The following is a 16305-nucleotide window of genomic DNA, read 5'->3' as shown; positions in this document are numbered from 1 at the left end:
TTAATTTTTTTACTTTTACTTTTCTTCTCTCTTTCCTTCCTTCATTTATATCGATTCTTTCTTTCTTTCTTTCTAGTTTTTAGTATTAACTATACTAATTATATTAATAATAGATAGCAAAAGTAATAAAACTAAAATTATTAATAATTCTGAATTTTAATTGTTTGTTTACTTATAATTACAGGGGGGAGAGGGGGTGGAGAAGGGGGCTTCAGTGTTATCAAATATTAAGAAGAAATGCGAACATTTGATTAAAAGAGCAGAGGCAAGGTTCTGGTTGCGGTTCCGCCGGAGAATGATGGTGTTTCCCACCCCCACCTTGTGCCCTCGCTAGTAGTTATAGTGAGGGAATATGGTGGGGTGGGAAAAAAGATAAATGTTCAGTGGGTTGTTAGGGGTAAAGCATTATATGTTCAGGTTATGCTGAGGGGGAGGATATGGAGGTAGTGACAGATTTTGCTTTCTTGGGCTCCATGATCACTGCAGATGGTGACAGCATCATCGAAATTAAAAGACGCCTGCTTCTTGGGAGGAAAGCAATGACAAACCTCGACAGCTTCTTAAAAAGCAGAGACATCACCTTGCCAACAACAGTACGCATAGTCAAAACTATAGTTTTTCCTGTAGTGATGTATAGATGTGAGAGCTGGACCATAAAGAAAGCTGACCGCCAAAGAATTGATGCTTTTGAATTATCGCGCTGGCCACATAACCATGGAAACTGTCTTCGGACAAACGCTGGCTCTATGGCTTGGAAACGGGGATGAGCACCGCCCCCTAGAGTCGGACACCACTGGACAAAAATTGTCAAGGGGAACCTTTACCTTTTACCTACGTTTCTTTAAAGAGGTTTAACACAACAGACCATGAAACATGTTAAATGTTTTGCCTAGCCTGGGCCACAGTTCCAGTTAGAGTGGGAATAGCAAGTAATAAAGGACTGGCTCCAATGAACTAAAGAAACTGTTTCGTAATTTTACTATGAAATCAGATAATGAAAATGCCTCTTAACCTTTCTGTCCCCCCTCAGAGGCTTCAGTGTTTGAGTTTCCATATTAAACATGAACAGCTACATGAAAAAAAGTATTTAAAACACAAATTCACAACAGGAATCTATCTTCACTCACATGTTCATGTTTTGTGCTGATATATTCTAGATCAGGTATTTAACATTCGCTGTCAGTATTTTACAATTTGCAGAAACAGGTCATCTAGCTGGAAGAAAAAGGCACCAAAGATCTTTAAATGCTCTACTCTACATTTGGAACCTGACTCCAAACAGTAGATTTTGTGTTCTCTTTTCGTCTAAACATGTTCAGTATTAACTACCCTAGCAAACAAAAAGTTGATGAAAGACCTGGACTCCTGAAGTGATGAAACACAGTCTCTGTCAGGCCTGGTTTTCTGCAGACCTTAATGCTAAACATCCTCCAGTTGAGGATTTTTTCCCACCACTCCTACCGTACGAATGACACTGGATGACATACTGAAATATTTCCATTTAGTAAACAATCAAAGCCCAGTGTTAATATTTGTACAAGGTAATGGAGCAGCTGCTGCAGGCATGTTATAGTCACATTCTTCAGCCATCTCTCACACCCAAAAATGTGCTGGTGTCTATTACTCCAGGAGATTTAAGAAACGTACAGTGGTGCCTCGCTTAGCAATCACTCCGTTGAGCAACAAATCGCTTAGCGATGAAGTTTTTGTGATCACAAAAGTGATCGCTTTGCAATGGTCCCTATGGGGTTTTTTCGCTTTGCAATGATCGCGGGGAAGCGATCATGGCAAAGCGACCCTTTTTTAACAGCTGATTGGCAGTTTCAAAATGGCCCCCAGGAAAACAAAATGGCTGCCCGCTGTGTTTCCTCGCTTAAGAGGCAGTGAAAATGGCCGCCCCTATGGAGGATCTTCGCTTAAAGGTTAGTTTTTAGCCCATAGGAACGCATTAATGGCATTTTAATGCGTTTCTATGGGCTTTTTAATATTTCTTAGCGATAAAATCGCTTAGCAACGTTTTTCCGGAATGGATTAACGTCGCTAAGCGAGGCACCACTGTGTAGTGATTACACTACCTCACTTTCTCTGATAGAACAGAAAACTGAAAATCCATCAGTTTCATTTATGTTTTGTTTCTCAGAATCCTTGCAATATTCCCCTTGTGTACTGGGTTGCATGACTTTTTCGTCTTCCTGCAGAAAAATGTATGCAGATTTTGGTACACATTTTTCCTAAGGTAATTCTTGATGCATTTTTCTTAACATTTGCAATTTTTACAGATATTACTAATTAAGTTACATTTATACACATTTTTGAAATATGGATGCCTGAGTTGTGAATGATTTGAATAATAAAGAAATCTCATGCTCATTGTTTATTTTTGATGATGGGACACAAAATGACATTGACGCTTTTTCATTAATATGCTAATAAAGCAAAAATTTAACGCCTCTGCAAGACGTTAGGGTCTACACAAATTTCTTTTGCATCCATATCCTAGAAGCAAGTGTAGTAGAAACTATAGAATTAGAAGTAGGAACCAGTCTGAATGCTTCTCATCCCCCATGTAGATTGATGGGCAAAAGTACAGTGTGAATTTGTGCCTGACAGATCTAACATTTAGCCACTACAAAACTACTGCATAATTGTGCTATTAAAGTAGGATTTAGCTGAATATATAGACCCCGTTGTAGCGAGCGCGCTGAAGCCTCTATTATCTCAGGCCTCCAGGAGGTGCTCACTCTTTCACTCAGTTGCTGCCACCAATTATTCAATTTCAATACCAATTATTCAGTGAGACATGTGTTGCTTTAAAACTTAAACTTGTTTATTTGATCAATAATATATAATAGGTAAATCACAAGATGCTAATCAATTTCTCTCACTCACTGAACTCACTGACACACAGAACCCTACTCTCACTGACTTTCTGGCTCACAGGCCCACAGACTCACGAATCTCCCCTCATATTCCATACACACCCCTTTATATCCCAGCCCCTCCCCCTTTAACACCACATTCCATTCCCTCATTGGCTGCTTTTCCACTGCTCAGCTGTGACGGACAGGTGAGGGCAGGGTGGAATGCTACACCCGTGTTAAGAACAGAAAAGAGCTGATCAGACTCAAAGGTCCACCTAGTTCAGACACTTAAGAGCAGCCCCTTAGCTGTTTCTTGCTTCACAACAGCTGGTATTCAGAGTACAGGGGTCATCTGAAACATATTGATTCCTGTAAGCCAAAGTATTCTGGCATCTGAGACAGACAATCGTTCAAGTGGTTGTTGTGGGTTCTTCGGGCTCTTTGGCCGTATTCTGAAGGTTGTTCTTCCTAACATTTCGCCAGTCTCTGTGGTCGGCATCTTCAGAGTACCCAGCTTGCTTAGGGGGAGGGGGATGTGTAGCCTGTATAATTGTGTTATAAATTTCCTAGAGAGTACTCTGGCAGTATGTGGTGGTATCGAAACAGCAGCAGCAACAACAAATTGAATAACTATTTGATGCCCTTTTGTGGCAGTGGGAATCTTTATGTCAGGCAGCTACTTCACCCTGTTTAATGGAAAGGTTTGACCTATCAGTGTCACATTGGATTGGAACCTGAGGTACCAGATAATCATCATGCTTATTCACCACTCAAATGTTTATCCTCCACGTATTGGTCCAATCCTCCTCTAAAGCCATCTAAATGAATGGCCCTCACCAAGTCTTGTGGTAGCAACCTTCATTCATTAATGACACATTGTGTGTGAAGAAATTATTTCTTTTCTCTGCTCAGCTTCATCAGATGAGTATAAGTTATAATCTTCTTCACGAATTTGCATGTCATCCTTGCGCAGGGGCCATGCTAATCTTCTTTGGCTTTGTAGTACATGCTTGTCTATGAAGTTATGTATTCAATTTTGTATGGCTCGATGCCGTAATAATAAAATGTATGTATGTATAATCTTCTTCAAGAGTTTAAAACCTTGAGAACCTACTTTTTACAAAAGCAACGTTTCTAGATCTAAGAATTATGGAGGCAGATCAGTAGACTATAGAGTTTTGTGAAATGCAATTATTAGGGCTGATTATTATGCCAAAAGCATTACAAATAACAACAATCATTTTTTTCTTCAGCTCTTGAGTAAGAGGCTAGGGAGGTCTTGGAAGTAAAAAGAACAAATGGTGAAAGGTCAAACCTGTTGAGAGATGTGTGATTGGGAAGAAGAAATGCCAGGATCAGTCTTGAAACAAAGCAATATGCACTTGCACCTTTGAGCAACATAGTTCAAACAGGGTGTCACTGTGCTTCTCATCTCCATCTCTCTGTATCATTTCCCCCCAAAACGGAACTGAAAGGCATTATTTTTACTTTTTGCAATATGTACAGTCCCCCCCTCCCTTTTTTTAATGCTCTAAAGAGGGTTCCAAGAAAGATGACAGCACAGGGAGGCCAAAGTCTGAAGGGACAAGGTTGAACATAAAAAAGAATCTCTGCATTTGTGATCCAGTCATCCCAGACAATAGTAGGATTCAAAAGGCCAAAGTAGGGAGGGAAGCTAGGAACGTGGTCACTGGAGGAAAAGCAAGACGCACATGTAAGTAATAAAAAACTAAAATCAGTATTTTGGAAGTGTACATGTGAAAGAGTTTCCTGATGTACACTAGAACAGTCTCAGGGTGCTGTCCCAAACTGCAGATCTCTGTGCTTACAGAAAATATTCTTCTTGGAATTTAGGGGACGACTGTTCAGAAGAGGGGGAGTTCCCACAAACACAGATCAAGGTCACCTCCCAGTTCATCGGAGTTCATCCTAATGTTTCTCTTTGCTATGCCACAGTGCAGTTATGATGGGTGCACATTTCAGAGGGTTATATGTAATCCTGGAGGTAGGGGAAACAGTGCTCTCCTCTTGCCATAAAAGCTAAAATGTATCCAATAAGAAAAAAACAATTATAGAACTTACGGCATGAAACATGAGTTCATGCAGAGGCTGTGTTTGCTAGCCATTCATCTTTTGCTATCAAGACATGCTACTCTGCAGATCTTCTCTACTGCTAAGACACATTTGGCAGTATCAGTACAAGCTGATTAAGTCATAGAGAACATTAATCATTTTAAAACAAAATTATTACACATTTTGTCCTGGCTTACGTAAAGGGGACAAGCCAATTTATAGATTCGTCATAGCTTGACTGTTTTATGTAAGTATTAAAATACAGCTCTCTGGGTAGTTCCAGAAAGGCCCTTCAGTGCTTATCTGCCAAACAATATTTATTTTTCTGCCATTTTTCCGATAAAGGCTATTAGTAAAGAGATTTGTGCCGTCAGCTTCAAGATATATTCTGAACAGGTTTCCTTTGTTCTGTACATACACATCCAGAGGAAAACATTAGTTCTGGGCCACAAGCTTCAGTTGGCTTAACAACGACAACAAAACCCATTTCCTTGTGTTATTTTTAAAACCCCACTAACACAATTTGTGCAGTTGTACTTTTGTCAAACAGTAACAGATCAATTTATTTTTATTGACAAACTGAGATGATAAAAACATTTCAAGAGACATGAGATATTGTAGAAACCATCAGGTTCTACAGCCATCATTCTCGCCATCAGGCTTACTGAAGTTATAAGATGTGGAATAGTAACAATAAAATGCCTCTGAGCATGTTAAGTGCACATCTTCCTTCTGACTGGGGAACCATAACATCCAGAATCAGGACAGAAGGAAGTTTACATGATCAGAAAGGGCTGTCTGCATCAGGTCGTCTCAGCCACTTTTTTGATGGCATTAACCACTGGTTTTGGTAAAAGGGGATTCCAGTTCAGAAAAGCTAATGTGTCAATAAATATGCTAAACTCTAAACTGCTGCTTTACAGTACTGCATTGCAACATATAGACATTGTTACTGCTGTAGATATCATTAACGTTTTGGACGTGCGCATCTTTTTCTGCTACTTTTGTCTGCTCCAATGTCCAACTCTAAATTAGCCTAAAGCTAAATTTTAAATGAAAAAGTGAAGGTACATTCAGTTTACTCTGCGATTTGTGGCAAAGTTGGCATGGTAAAACTTGATGAATTTCCCACTGGCTACATGGAGTAGGTCTGAACTTTTTTACCAAAGGCATTCACTGGTTTCTGCTCAGCAGACAGAGTCTAGTGGTTTTTGCAGCAATTCTGCTTGCATCACCTTGTTAAAACGGCTTCTGGCATGTGTGACCGCCTATGTCAGTCCAAAGCAGCAGTGGCAGATATGTCTTCATGTGACATTGCCCGTGACATCTTCAATGAAGAGTGCTACAGTATGCCAGTACAGTGGGAACATTTCCCTTAAGTGATAGCCTCATGTCTTGCAATGCAAACAAATTTCCAAAATTATGCATTTCCAGTATAGCACTATGTTAGATAAACACTGAAGCTTTACAAGTTGTTACATCAACTCAGTAATATGTCACTTGTTCAAAAACTGTTTATTATTAATTTTTGTTTTATTTATTCAGCTTTCATCCCACCTATCTAGATTTAAACAAATCTATTCTGGGTGGCTTACAGTCCAAGCAATATAAAACAAGAATTAAAAGAGATGATATCCAAACAAAAAAGAGAAGTAACCAAAGTCCAAGATGGGAAAACACAAAGAACTAAGTGATGGAAGGGAGGAAGGCCTGCCTGAAGAACCAAGTCTTCAGCTTGTTCTTAAAAACTCCTAGTGAGGGTGCCAGGCAAATCACAGGGGGCAAGATGTTCCAGAGGCGAGGGGCCACCTCTGAGAAGGCCCGGTTTCTAGTTCTCTCCTTCCAGACCTCTCTCGGGGTCAAGCCTCTCAGCCTAGCTAGATCGAGTGACACGAGTAGAGCTAGGTGGAAGCAATAATCTTCTACCTGAGCCAAAGCAGGGTGATCGCTACAAAACCCTAATGCATTTTTGGAGCACAAATTAATATAAGACCCTGTCTTATTTTGGGGGGAAACACGGTATTCGTGCCTACAGTTTTTCCATAGGTATAAGACTTTTGGATGTTTTCTGTATCTGAAGTATTTTTGTGCTTATGGAATACAAAAGCAATGTAGATAAATAGCTTGTAGAATTAGATAAGCTGATGTTGCCTGGAATCATTGTAACAATGAAAAAATATCTTGAGACTTAGATGAATTCTGATATGATTGAAATGATTGTCTGATTTCATTCTGGAATTAAACCTTAACTAAAATAAATGCCAGCTATGACAAGCAGAGGCTTCTAATTTTCCCTAGAAGTCTATAAAGTGTAGGCACCAGGACAAACAGCAACACTTAGCACCCTTCAGCAACAGCTGGGATTCCATCACCTAGCATCAGTCACTGCTAATGCCAGTCTAAGGGGAATCTCATTTTTTGTGGTCAAGTAGTTGGATCTAATTGCCTTCCCAATTTTCTACAATGCCTTCAATAAAACATCACTCTAAAGGTGGAGGCAGCATTTGTGGAAAGACTCAACTGATGGCTGCAGAATTCTTCGAGTCTACATGGATGGGATTGGAGATAGGTAGAGCTGGTGGTGGACAGAATGGGCTGGGCCAGGAAACAGACAGACATAGTCATTTTTTTATTTATTTCAAATCCTTTTACCTGGCTTTTCTACTTAAAAGGACCCACAGCCATGCCTCTAGAGATGACTGAGTGAGGGAAAGTAAAAGATTCTCCCCTCCCCAGGTATTTAGGAAGCAAAATGGAAGAGAATAACCATCTTAGTAAACTGTATAACACAATATAGATCTGTGAAGCCTGTTTCTGAGGATATTCTCATTTCACATGTTCACACTTATTTTCTACAAGTTCCATGCTGATTTTGATTTTTTTTTTTTTTAGTGGAAAGGAAGTTAGATATATCTTGTGAGCATTTTTCAAATGGACACATTAATGGACAAACACACACATACAGCATCCAAGCATGTTTGAACATAATTCAGAAATATGTAAAGAGTTTTTTTGCACATTTTTCAAACATGGGTGCCAAATACATTTTCTTCCTCTCAAAGAATGCACTGGAAGACTGAAATCAAGCAGTCAAACTCAACAACCAACCAAAAAATTGCATCTGTTTCAGTATTCAATCCAAAAAGCATAAATCTCGTAAGAAATTTCAACCAAATAAATTTCACACACATCCTTAACAACATTGCTCCAGCACGGAGCAGCAATCTCCCATCACTTTCTTCTGTAAATGATGGTCACATAAAAACAGAACCACCAAGTAACCAATCTACACAGACAATACAGGAAAATAACATGATTGGTAGTATCAAAACTCACTAAAAGATTCAGGAGAATCAGCCAAGTCATGTTCTTCCTTCACAGGCCATCCAACAGAATGACCAAGATTGCTTCAGTTTCATATTATAATGGAACTTACATTGAAACTAATTGTCCCCAGGAGTGTCTACAACTTTGGTGTTGTTTACTTGCCTGCTAACTAAACCTTCCCGTGCTTCAAGTAAGAATTTGCAATCAATGTGTCCAATTGATAGATATGCCACAACTTTAGTTTTATCCAGCTGGAAGCCTTCTGAGTTCAAACCTTTTCATTATACTGCTGTCAAATGACCATATGGAAGCAGCAAGTGATGATAAATGATGATGTTCTTGTAGCTGGACGCCAATGCTATTAGAGAGGCTAAACATGTCAGTTCAGTTTAGACTTACATCTTGCGTTAAACCCAAAAGCTTCCATTTGAGTTAGATTTTACTGCAAGCTAGCATTTTCTGAATCAACAGAGACATGGATGTACTGATGAAGAAAACTCAGAGGAAACCAGATTTCAAAGTGGCTCCATTTGAACTACAAATAAAAACTCACTCAGCTGTGTCATTATGATCCTTTAAAAACATATGTAATACAAAACCTACATTCTGAGTCTTAGACCCATACCAAACAGGTAGGGCCAATATGTTTGGAATATCCAGTATGGAACAGTGGATAGAATGATGGATGAGGGCACAGGAGGCCTGGGTTCAAATGCCCGATCAGCCATGGAAACTTTACCTGGTCAAAATGGTAAACTCCTTAAATATCCCATTTAACTTGAAAACTCTACTATGGATGCTGTAAGATAGTCCAATTTGACAGCACGTAACACACACACACACAAGCACAGGCAAATTACATTTCATGGACAAGTTTTCAATTAGGAAAAGACAGGAGAGGAGTTAACACCAAACAGACAATATAAATATCATCTGCCTCAGCTATAGATAATTGTCAGGGATGCTAGGAGTTGTCTAGTACATCTGGAAACATTAAGGTTGAGAAGCTTCTAAGAAGTCCTCCCAATGCTTATCTTCTCCTGTTACATGGCATCTTCCATGACCAGCCTAGAAATAATCCTCAAATGCCTTGGTGGCCTTTTCTTCTTCCTTTTCCCACCTCTTCCCTTCTTCCCTCGCTTATCCCTCACAAATAATCTCACTTAATTGACTCCCTCTCTTTGCATTAGTAGAGCACTTTTCACCACAGGAATGAATGGTAGATAATCACATACATAGGTCACAGATCATACTGTCTAGTCTGACTGGCTGTAGCCCTCCACGGGTACAATTTTCATTAAAGATACTAAACATGAGATTCTCTGCATGTAAAGCAAACACTCTCCTCCTCAGCCAAGGTATGTCACAATTAACTTATGAGATAAAAGGAATGTACTACTCAGAACAAAGAGTAAGCCAGTTCTCTCTGCTCTAGGCAACCTTACCCATTAAGACAACTCCTTTCTGTATACTGGGTTTCCTGACCACATATATATAATATGCTTTTGTATATATAATTGATATATGCTTGATCGCTTCATCCAACAGAATGTGAAAATAAAAGGGAGAATTATAAAGACTTAATAATGCATACCATGTTTATCGTTCAGGCCATCTGGTTTTATAAAAGCTTGTTCTGCTCAACCTTTTTTATTATTAGTGTGATGAATGAACTATTGACTCACGCTTACACATCTCTGCAATACAACAGCAAACTGCTTATTTAACAATTAGTCAAGAAGTGTGGCATACTTAGGAAAATATCATTTATTTTTTTGCTTATCAGTTGGGCCAGCATGAGCTGGTTCTCAGGCTCCTGAGAATGAAATATTGTAGGTTAAGAGCTCCATTAATGTCTAGGTTTGATTTAATGCAGTTTGATTGCTTTACACACAGTACATGTGTTTACTTCCAGATTGTGTTAACGAGCAAGAAGTGATTCTTACTCCGCTGGCATTTTGAAAGAAAGAAAGAAAGAAAGAAAGAAAGAAAGAAAGAAAGAAAGAAAGAAAGAAAGAAAGAAAGAAAGAAAGAAAGAAAGAAAGAAAGAAAGAAAGAAAGAAAGAAAAAGAAAAGTTTTAAATCATTTTGCTATTTGAATATATTGCACTTTTTAAAAAAATGTGATATACAGTATTAAAGATTTTTAAAAGAGAGGGCAATGGATCAAAAATGATCAGTGAGGTAACATAATATAAGAAATTTAGATTTAGAAGGAGCATATTTTGGAAGCTACCCATTCTGTTACAAGCAATTTACAGCAGGATGATGTACAGTGCAGCGCTCCCCAACATTTTTGGGGCCATGGACCGGCTGGGGGGAGCAAGCTGTGCGGGGGGGCACCCCGCACGAGTGCGGTGGGTGTGTCACACTCGCAGGGGGATGTGTATGACACACCCCCTGCGTGAGCATGGCATGTCCACCGTTGGCTCGACGCCCCCCCACGCAAGTGTGACATGCCCAATGCGCGTGCGTGTGGGGACAGAGATCCATATCTGTGGGCCAGTTCCGTCAAGCCCACAGACCGGCACGGGGCCACGGACCGGGGTTTGATGACCCCTGATGTACAGAACACCAAATTACACTGAATGTAATAGCAAGCCTTTGACAACAGAATATCAAATGAAATTGGGTTAAGCCTACACATGTAATCAAAACTGAAGTTAACTTCAGAGTTTTCAAAACAAGAGCTTGTGGGAAGGTTGAGTGTTAAGTTGTAGGACAAGCCATCCATCTTCCAGAGGCATTATGGGAAGAGCAACCCTTAATTGCTGTAGTTGTGTTTCTAAGATGGTGGTTATAGGCAGAGGTTCTGGGCCTCTAACTTCAAAAGTTTATTACTTTCTGAAGAAGTGGTTTCTGATATCAGTGGAGCTCTAGAGAAGTTCTTTTGAGACAGAACTAAAAGCTACCATTTAAAATCAAAGCTCAGCTTTCTGGAGTTTTACTTTGCCCTCCACAAGGAAAAGTGTTATCTGCATCATTTGCATAGAACCAAGATTAAAAGCACAATGCTCCAATGCGAGCTGAGAAGATGGACAGCACTTTGCGCCAGATGACAAAACAAAGTTCTTCATTCTTAGCATTATGTAGTTTCCAAGAGTATGGATGATGTGGGGGAGGGGAGAGAGATATCAAACACATCAAATTGGCTCCATTTATCCACATCTGTGCTCCCACACAGTACAACTAGGTACAACCACAACATAGAAAACTAGGGGATATGGGGAATTGTAGATTTTTTAAAAAAATATTTTTTTTCCAAGCTCATAGCACTGCATGCTCTAGATTTCAAGAATGCCTTGTGTAAGCAGCCCCTTTTTCCTAAGTCCACATCCTCTTGTTCTGGGCTCAATGTCCTCCATGGCCAAGAAGAAAAGATCAAAGCAAGAGGATACTCTAACTGTTCTTTCAATTTATTTATTCATACCAATGAGTTAACTACATTTCTATTCTGCCTTTCCTTCAACGAGTATATGGCTCTCCTCTTCCCCATTGTATCCTAAGAACCCCGCATGAGAGATTGGGCTGAGAGACAGGGACTGGGCAAAAGTAACCCATCACATTTCATGGCTCAGTGGTGATTTGGACCTGGGTGTTGCTGGCTTAGTCCAGCATGCCAGCCATTACAGAATAACTGACCTCCTCCTTGCTTCTACTGATTTCCAAAGACCCAGTTGAACAGGAAAAATGAAAAAAAAAGAACAGACCCAAGGGGTTTTAAGAGGGGGTTAGCAAGAGGTTTCTTGTATGGGACTCAAAAGGTGCCTGGCCTTGCCCACCCATGACATTAGGCCTGGCCTGCCATGACCTACAGCATGACTGACCATCAGACCAAGGCATTTATCCAGCAGCAATGGTGATTTAACAGCCTTTTTGAAAGAAAACTGGCCGGAACCAACATACACCAATGGAAAGAAAGAACCTTACCCACACAAGTAGTAAAAGATTTCTTTTCACTGTCCCACAATATCCCAGCATCCCAACAATGATAAGGAAACAGCAGACAGCAATCATGACTGGATGAACAACTGGGAAATACGTGGAAATAACAGCTTCTTCCACCCTGTGGGAAAATGTTAATTAGATTAGATTCATAAAATCGAATCCTGCTCCCCTCAAAACAACCGTCCCCAAATCATTTGTAGAATACAGTGGTTGTCTTGTTAAAGAATACAGCAGTGTTTCGTTATAGAGCAGTTGTGACACTGGAGTTCAGATTAAAATAGCCTAGCCTACCAGAAGAACTTTTAGCAACTACAAATTCCTCATTCATTAGCCTGCAATTAGTCCTGAAATATTAATCCATATTGCTGCATGCAGCCTTTTAAAATAACACATCGGTCAAGATACTGCAGTGAATGAATGAACAGAAGATGCCTGGAGCTAAAATAAGATCTGACAACAGGCAACATAACATTTGTTCCCAGAATAGGTCCTCCGGGGCTAAACTTAGAGAAGTTAAATTTCTGGACTACTATACCCAGTATTCCCTATGTAGGGACCATGTTGGCTTGAGGAAACTTTAAGCTGTACTCTAAGACAGTGGTCCCCAACCTTGGGCCTCCAGATGTTCTTGGAATTCAACTTCCAGAAATCCTGGCCAGCAGAGGTGGTGGTGAAGGCTTCTGGGAGTTGTAGTCCAAGAAAATCTGGAGGCCCTAGGTTGGGGACCACTGCTCTAAGAAATTATCCCTATCCATTCCAGCTGTGATCTCTCCATTTCCAAGATTCTTCTTTGTGCCACACATAAGAAAAACAGAATTTTCACACTCAGCGTGATCCTGTCAGGTTGCAACCAAAGGGAGGTACATAAAGCTTACAAGAACCTGACAAAGTTCATATAAGTATTTAAACAGGGTAAGGTGGGCAAAAAAAGAGAGAGAAAATTCTGGTATTGATAGAGAAAGATTCAAATATATGGCACAACAGGAGCAAGAACATTTTTAAAATCAGCTAGCAATACAGGATGACAGACTGCCCCTTTCAAAGTGGCACCCAGTTTCATCTTACCCTGGCATGCAGCATCATGAATACCATTCAAAAAGAAGGGGTCAATATACAAATGAACCCACGCTGCCCACCACATCTCTTTATAAATCCATTTCCTAGATAAGGTAGCACAAAAGGGACATACTGCACTTGGAGGGTGGATGACTAGGAGGGTACTGGAAACAATGGCTGGCTATGTTTGTCTTTGAGCATCTGAACGTATACCTGGAATTAATGGGGCTATGTCTAGGAACACTGACTGCATGCAGCTGGGCAGGCAGTGTGAGGTAAACACTCTGGGTAGCAGTGGCAGTCTCCTTCTCATTCCTCCTGAACTCTCAGGACATGTTACTGTACTCGAAATTAGAACTGCACATATCACACAACCTGTCCTGTGCTCATTATCTTACAGCCAATAACACAGTCAGATTCAACAGTAAATCTAACAGGCTTCAACAGGTGGAGGGAAATGGGCAGTCTCTTGTCCTTTACCTTAGCAAACAAAATCTCTCAACTTGTAACTGGCTGTGATTGGCTTTTAACTTTATTTATTTATTTATTTATTTATTTATTTATTTATTTATTTATTTATTTATTTATTTATTTATTTATTTATTTATTTATTTGTTTGTTTGTTTGTTTGTTTGTTTGTTTGTTTGTTTATTTATTACTTACTTACTTACTTACTTACTTACTTACTTACTTACTTACTTACTTACTACTTTTCTCCTAGAGCACTGGTTCTTAACCTTGGGTTACTCAGGTGTTTTTGGACTGCAACTCCCAGAAGCCTTCACCACCAGCTGTCCTGACTGGGGTTTCTGGGAGTAGCAGTTCAAAAGCATCCGAGTAACAAAGGTTAAGAACCACTGTCCTAGAGGATCCAAGGCAGCCAACAGTATTTTTTAAAAAGTTGAAAACCAAATACAGTGGCGTCTCGACTTACGGACAGCTCCACCTACGAACTTTTCAACATCCGTACTTCTCCGGCCACAAAGTTTCACTTCGACTTGTGGCCGGAAAATCGACCTATGGACCAGAAGATTGAGGCAGGGAAAGCACCAAATTCAAATTTGGTGCTTTCCCTGCCTCCGTCTTCCAGTCCGTAGGCCGTGGATCTGCTTCCAGATGCCTTCCAGGGCTTCTCCACTGCCATGGGAGACATCTCAGAGGTCCCCGCGCACTGCCGATAGTGCTTCAGAGGCACTATTGGCAGTGGGGGGACCTCCAAGATGCCTCCCATGGCGGCAGAGAAGCCCTGGAAGGCATCTGGAGGTCACCCCTGCCACCGTTGCCGCTGCTGGGAGCCGAGCCGTGCCGGACAATCCCGGCCATGCTCAGACCGAGCATGGTCGGGATTCCCAGCGTGTGGCGGCTCCCAGCAGCAGTTGCGGCAGCGGGGGACCTCCAGATGCCTTCCAGGGCTTCTCTGCCACCATGGGAGGCATCTTGGAGGTCCCCCCCACCGCCGATAGTGCTTCGGAGGCATTATCAGCGGTGGCTGGGGACCTCCAAGAAGCCTTCCATGGTGGTGGGGAAGGCCTCCAGAGGTTCCCCCAGCCGACACAGGCTTTCCCAGGGTTCACCAGGCCTACCAGGGGAGGGCTTCCCCCGGTAGGCCCGGTCTACTGCCTGGGAAAGCCTGGTAGACCGGGCCTGCCAAGACTGACACCAGCTTTCTCAGCAAGCACAATGCTTTTATTTATTTTTTAATTCCTGTTATCTGGCATAGCACCGTATCAGATTTTTTAAAAGGGGATGGGACATTCACACACGTGGAATCAATTCCAAAAAAATCAATTGCACATCTGCTACAAAATAAATGCTCCTCTGGCAGAGGAGCAGAAAAACTCTTTCTTCCCGGACAGTACTCCACGTGTGCATGTACCTCATAGTTACACTAAAGATATTTTTTAAAAAAAGCAGAATCCAGCACAAGAGTGGGTTTTATTGTCAGTGGGATTGAGCCCAAAGCTATATTTGCAAACTATGGCAAGGAAGGGAGGCTCCTCCTGTGACATTTATACATGCAATCAGTGCTGAAGGAATTCCCTCTTCTAACAAAGTGTTATCTGCAGCACTTGGAGATATTATAATAAAGACAAATACTTTTCACATGTCTTAGGACTCTAATGGGGGAAAGATGGAGAAGACACCAGCTTCATCTTCTCACTATTCTTGCTGCCCTTCTCTAAAGCCTAGCTACGTGGGGAAAAATGGTTATTTTCAGCCATGACATGCCTACCTTGTTTCTGCAGTTAAAGTCAGTACATTATTCAAGTAGTCCCGCATCCAGGCAGAAACACCTAGCACAGTGATGGACATCAACTGAAATAAAACAGAATTTATTTACTGAACACAATTTAGAACAGACCCAATGATTAAAACAGTTGTTATAAGCAGCATGCTACTTACTGCACAGAATAATTTTCTTCTCATCAATAGTGTGGAGCAGATGCATGGCTGAATTATTATATCTCTTAATGTCTTTAATTTAGTAATAACTCAGAAGAGCAGATTTTTCAATGGAGTGATTTTAGGACTGGTCATTCTGCTCAAAACCCTACACCTCAGGGACAGCAATAAGCTTTCAGGTTTTATTTTATGCTTACTGTAAGATTAATAACTCCAGCAGAGATTCATAAAAGTTAGTTATGCAAAGCCAGTATGGAAAGGAAAATATAAGACTACTATATGTGTAATTATTAGATTACAACCCAAAAAACCCCAAGCCAGATGCTTCACACAAATTGGCACTTATGAGATTGATCAACACACAGTCAACCCATCAGAGTCTTCAATGAGATAAAAATAATATTGTCTACTAGGGTCAAGAACAGCTTTCAAAAACTTGTACCTTTAGTATCAGATATGGATAGAGATGGGCATAAACCACAATTTGGCAGCTCAGCCCAGTTTGGCACAGGACTTGCACAGATGTTCCGCAGGCAGAAAACATTTCCCTCCTCCAGCTTCTTCGCACATTTGCTCACTCAACGATGGCAGAACACTTCCACCTTCCTCCTCGTCTAGCAGCTGCCCACTCAGTCAA

At 40.7% G+C, this 16305-nt stretch overlaps 1 protein-coding gene and 1 non-coding gene across 5 annotated transcripts in view; both read right to left on the bottom strand.

The window, feature by feature from the left end:
- The window catches only part of TSPAN12 (tetraspanin 12), a 90415-nt gene that overhangs the window by 38668 nt on the left and 35442 nt on the right, over nt 1-16305 (bottom strand). For all 4 annotated transcript variants that reach the window (XM_020807334.3, XM_020807333.3, XM_020807335.3 and 1 more), the window contains exons 3-4: nt 15499-15581; nt 12192-12327 (exon numbers count right to left, since the gene is read on the bottom strand). In XM_020807334.3, coding sequence (XP_020662993.3) covers nt 12192-12327; nt 15499-15581 — 219 coding nt within the window. The remainder of the gene's footprint in view (nt 1-12191; nt 12328-15498; nt 15582-16305) is intronic.
- On the bottom strand, nt 3790-3897 carry LOC140707922 (U6 spliceosomal RNA). Its single transcript, XR_012088052.1, has one exon. It is a non-coding gene; the product is annotated as a U6 spliceosomal RNA (small nuclear RNA).

Source organism: Pogona vitticeps, chromosome 5, assembly GCF_051106095.1.
Source record: "Pogona vitticeps strain Pit_001003342236 chromosome 5, PviZW2.1, whole genome shotgun sequence".
Lineage (NCBI taxonomy): Eukaryota > Metazoa > Chordata > Lepidosauria > Squamata > Agamidae > Pogona > Pogona vitticeps.
The sequence above is the reverse complement of the archived record's forward strand: the minus strand, read 5'-3'. Positions and strand labels throughout refer to the sequence as shown.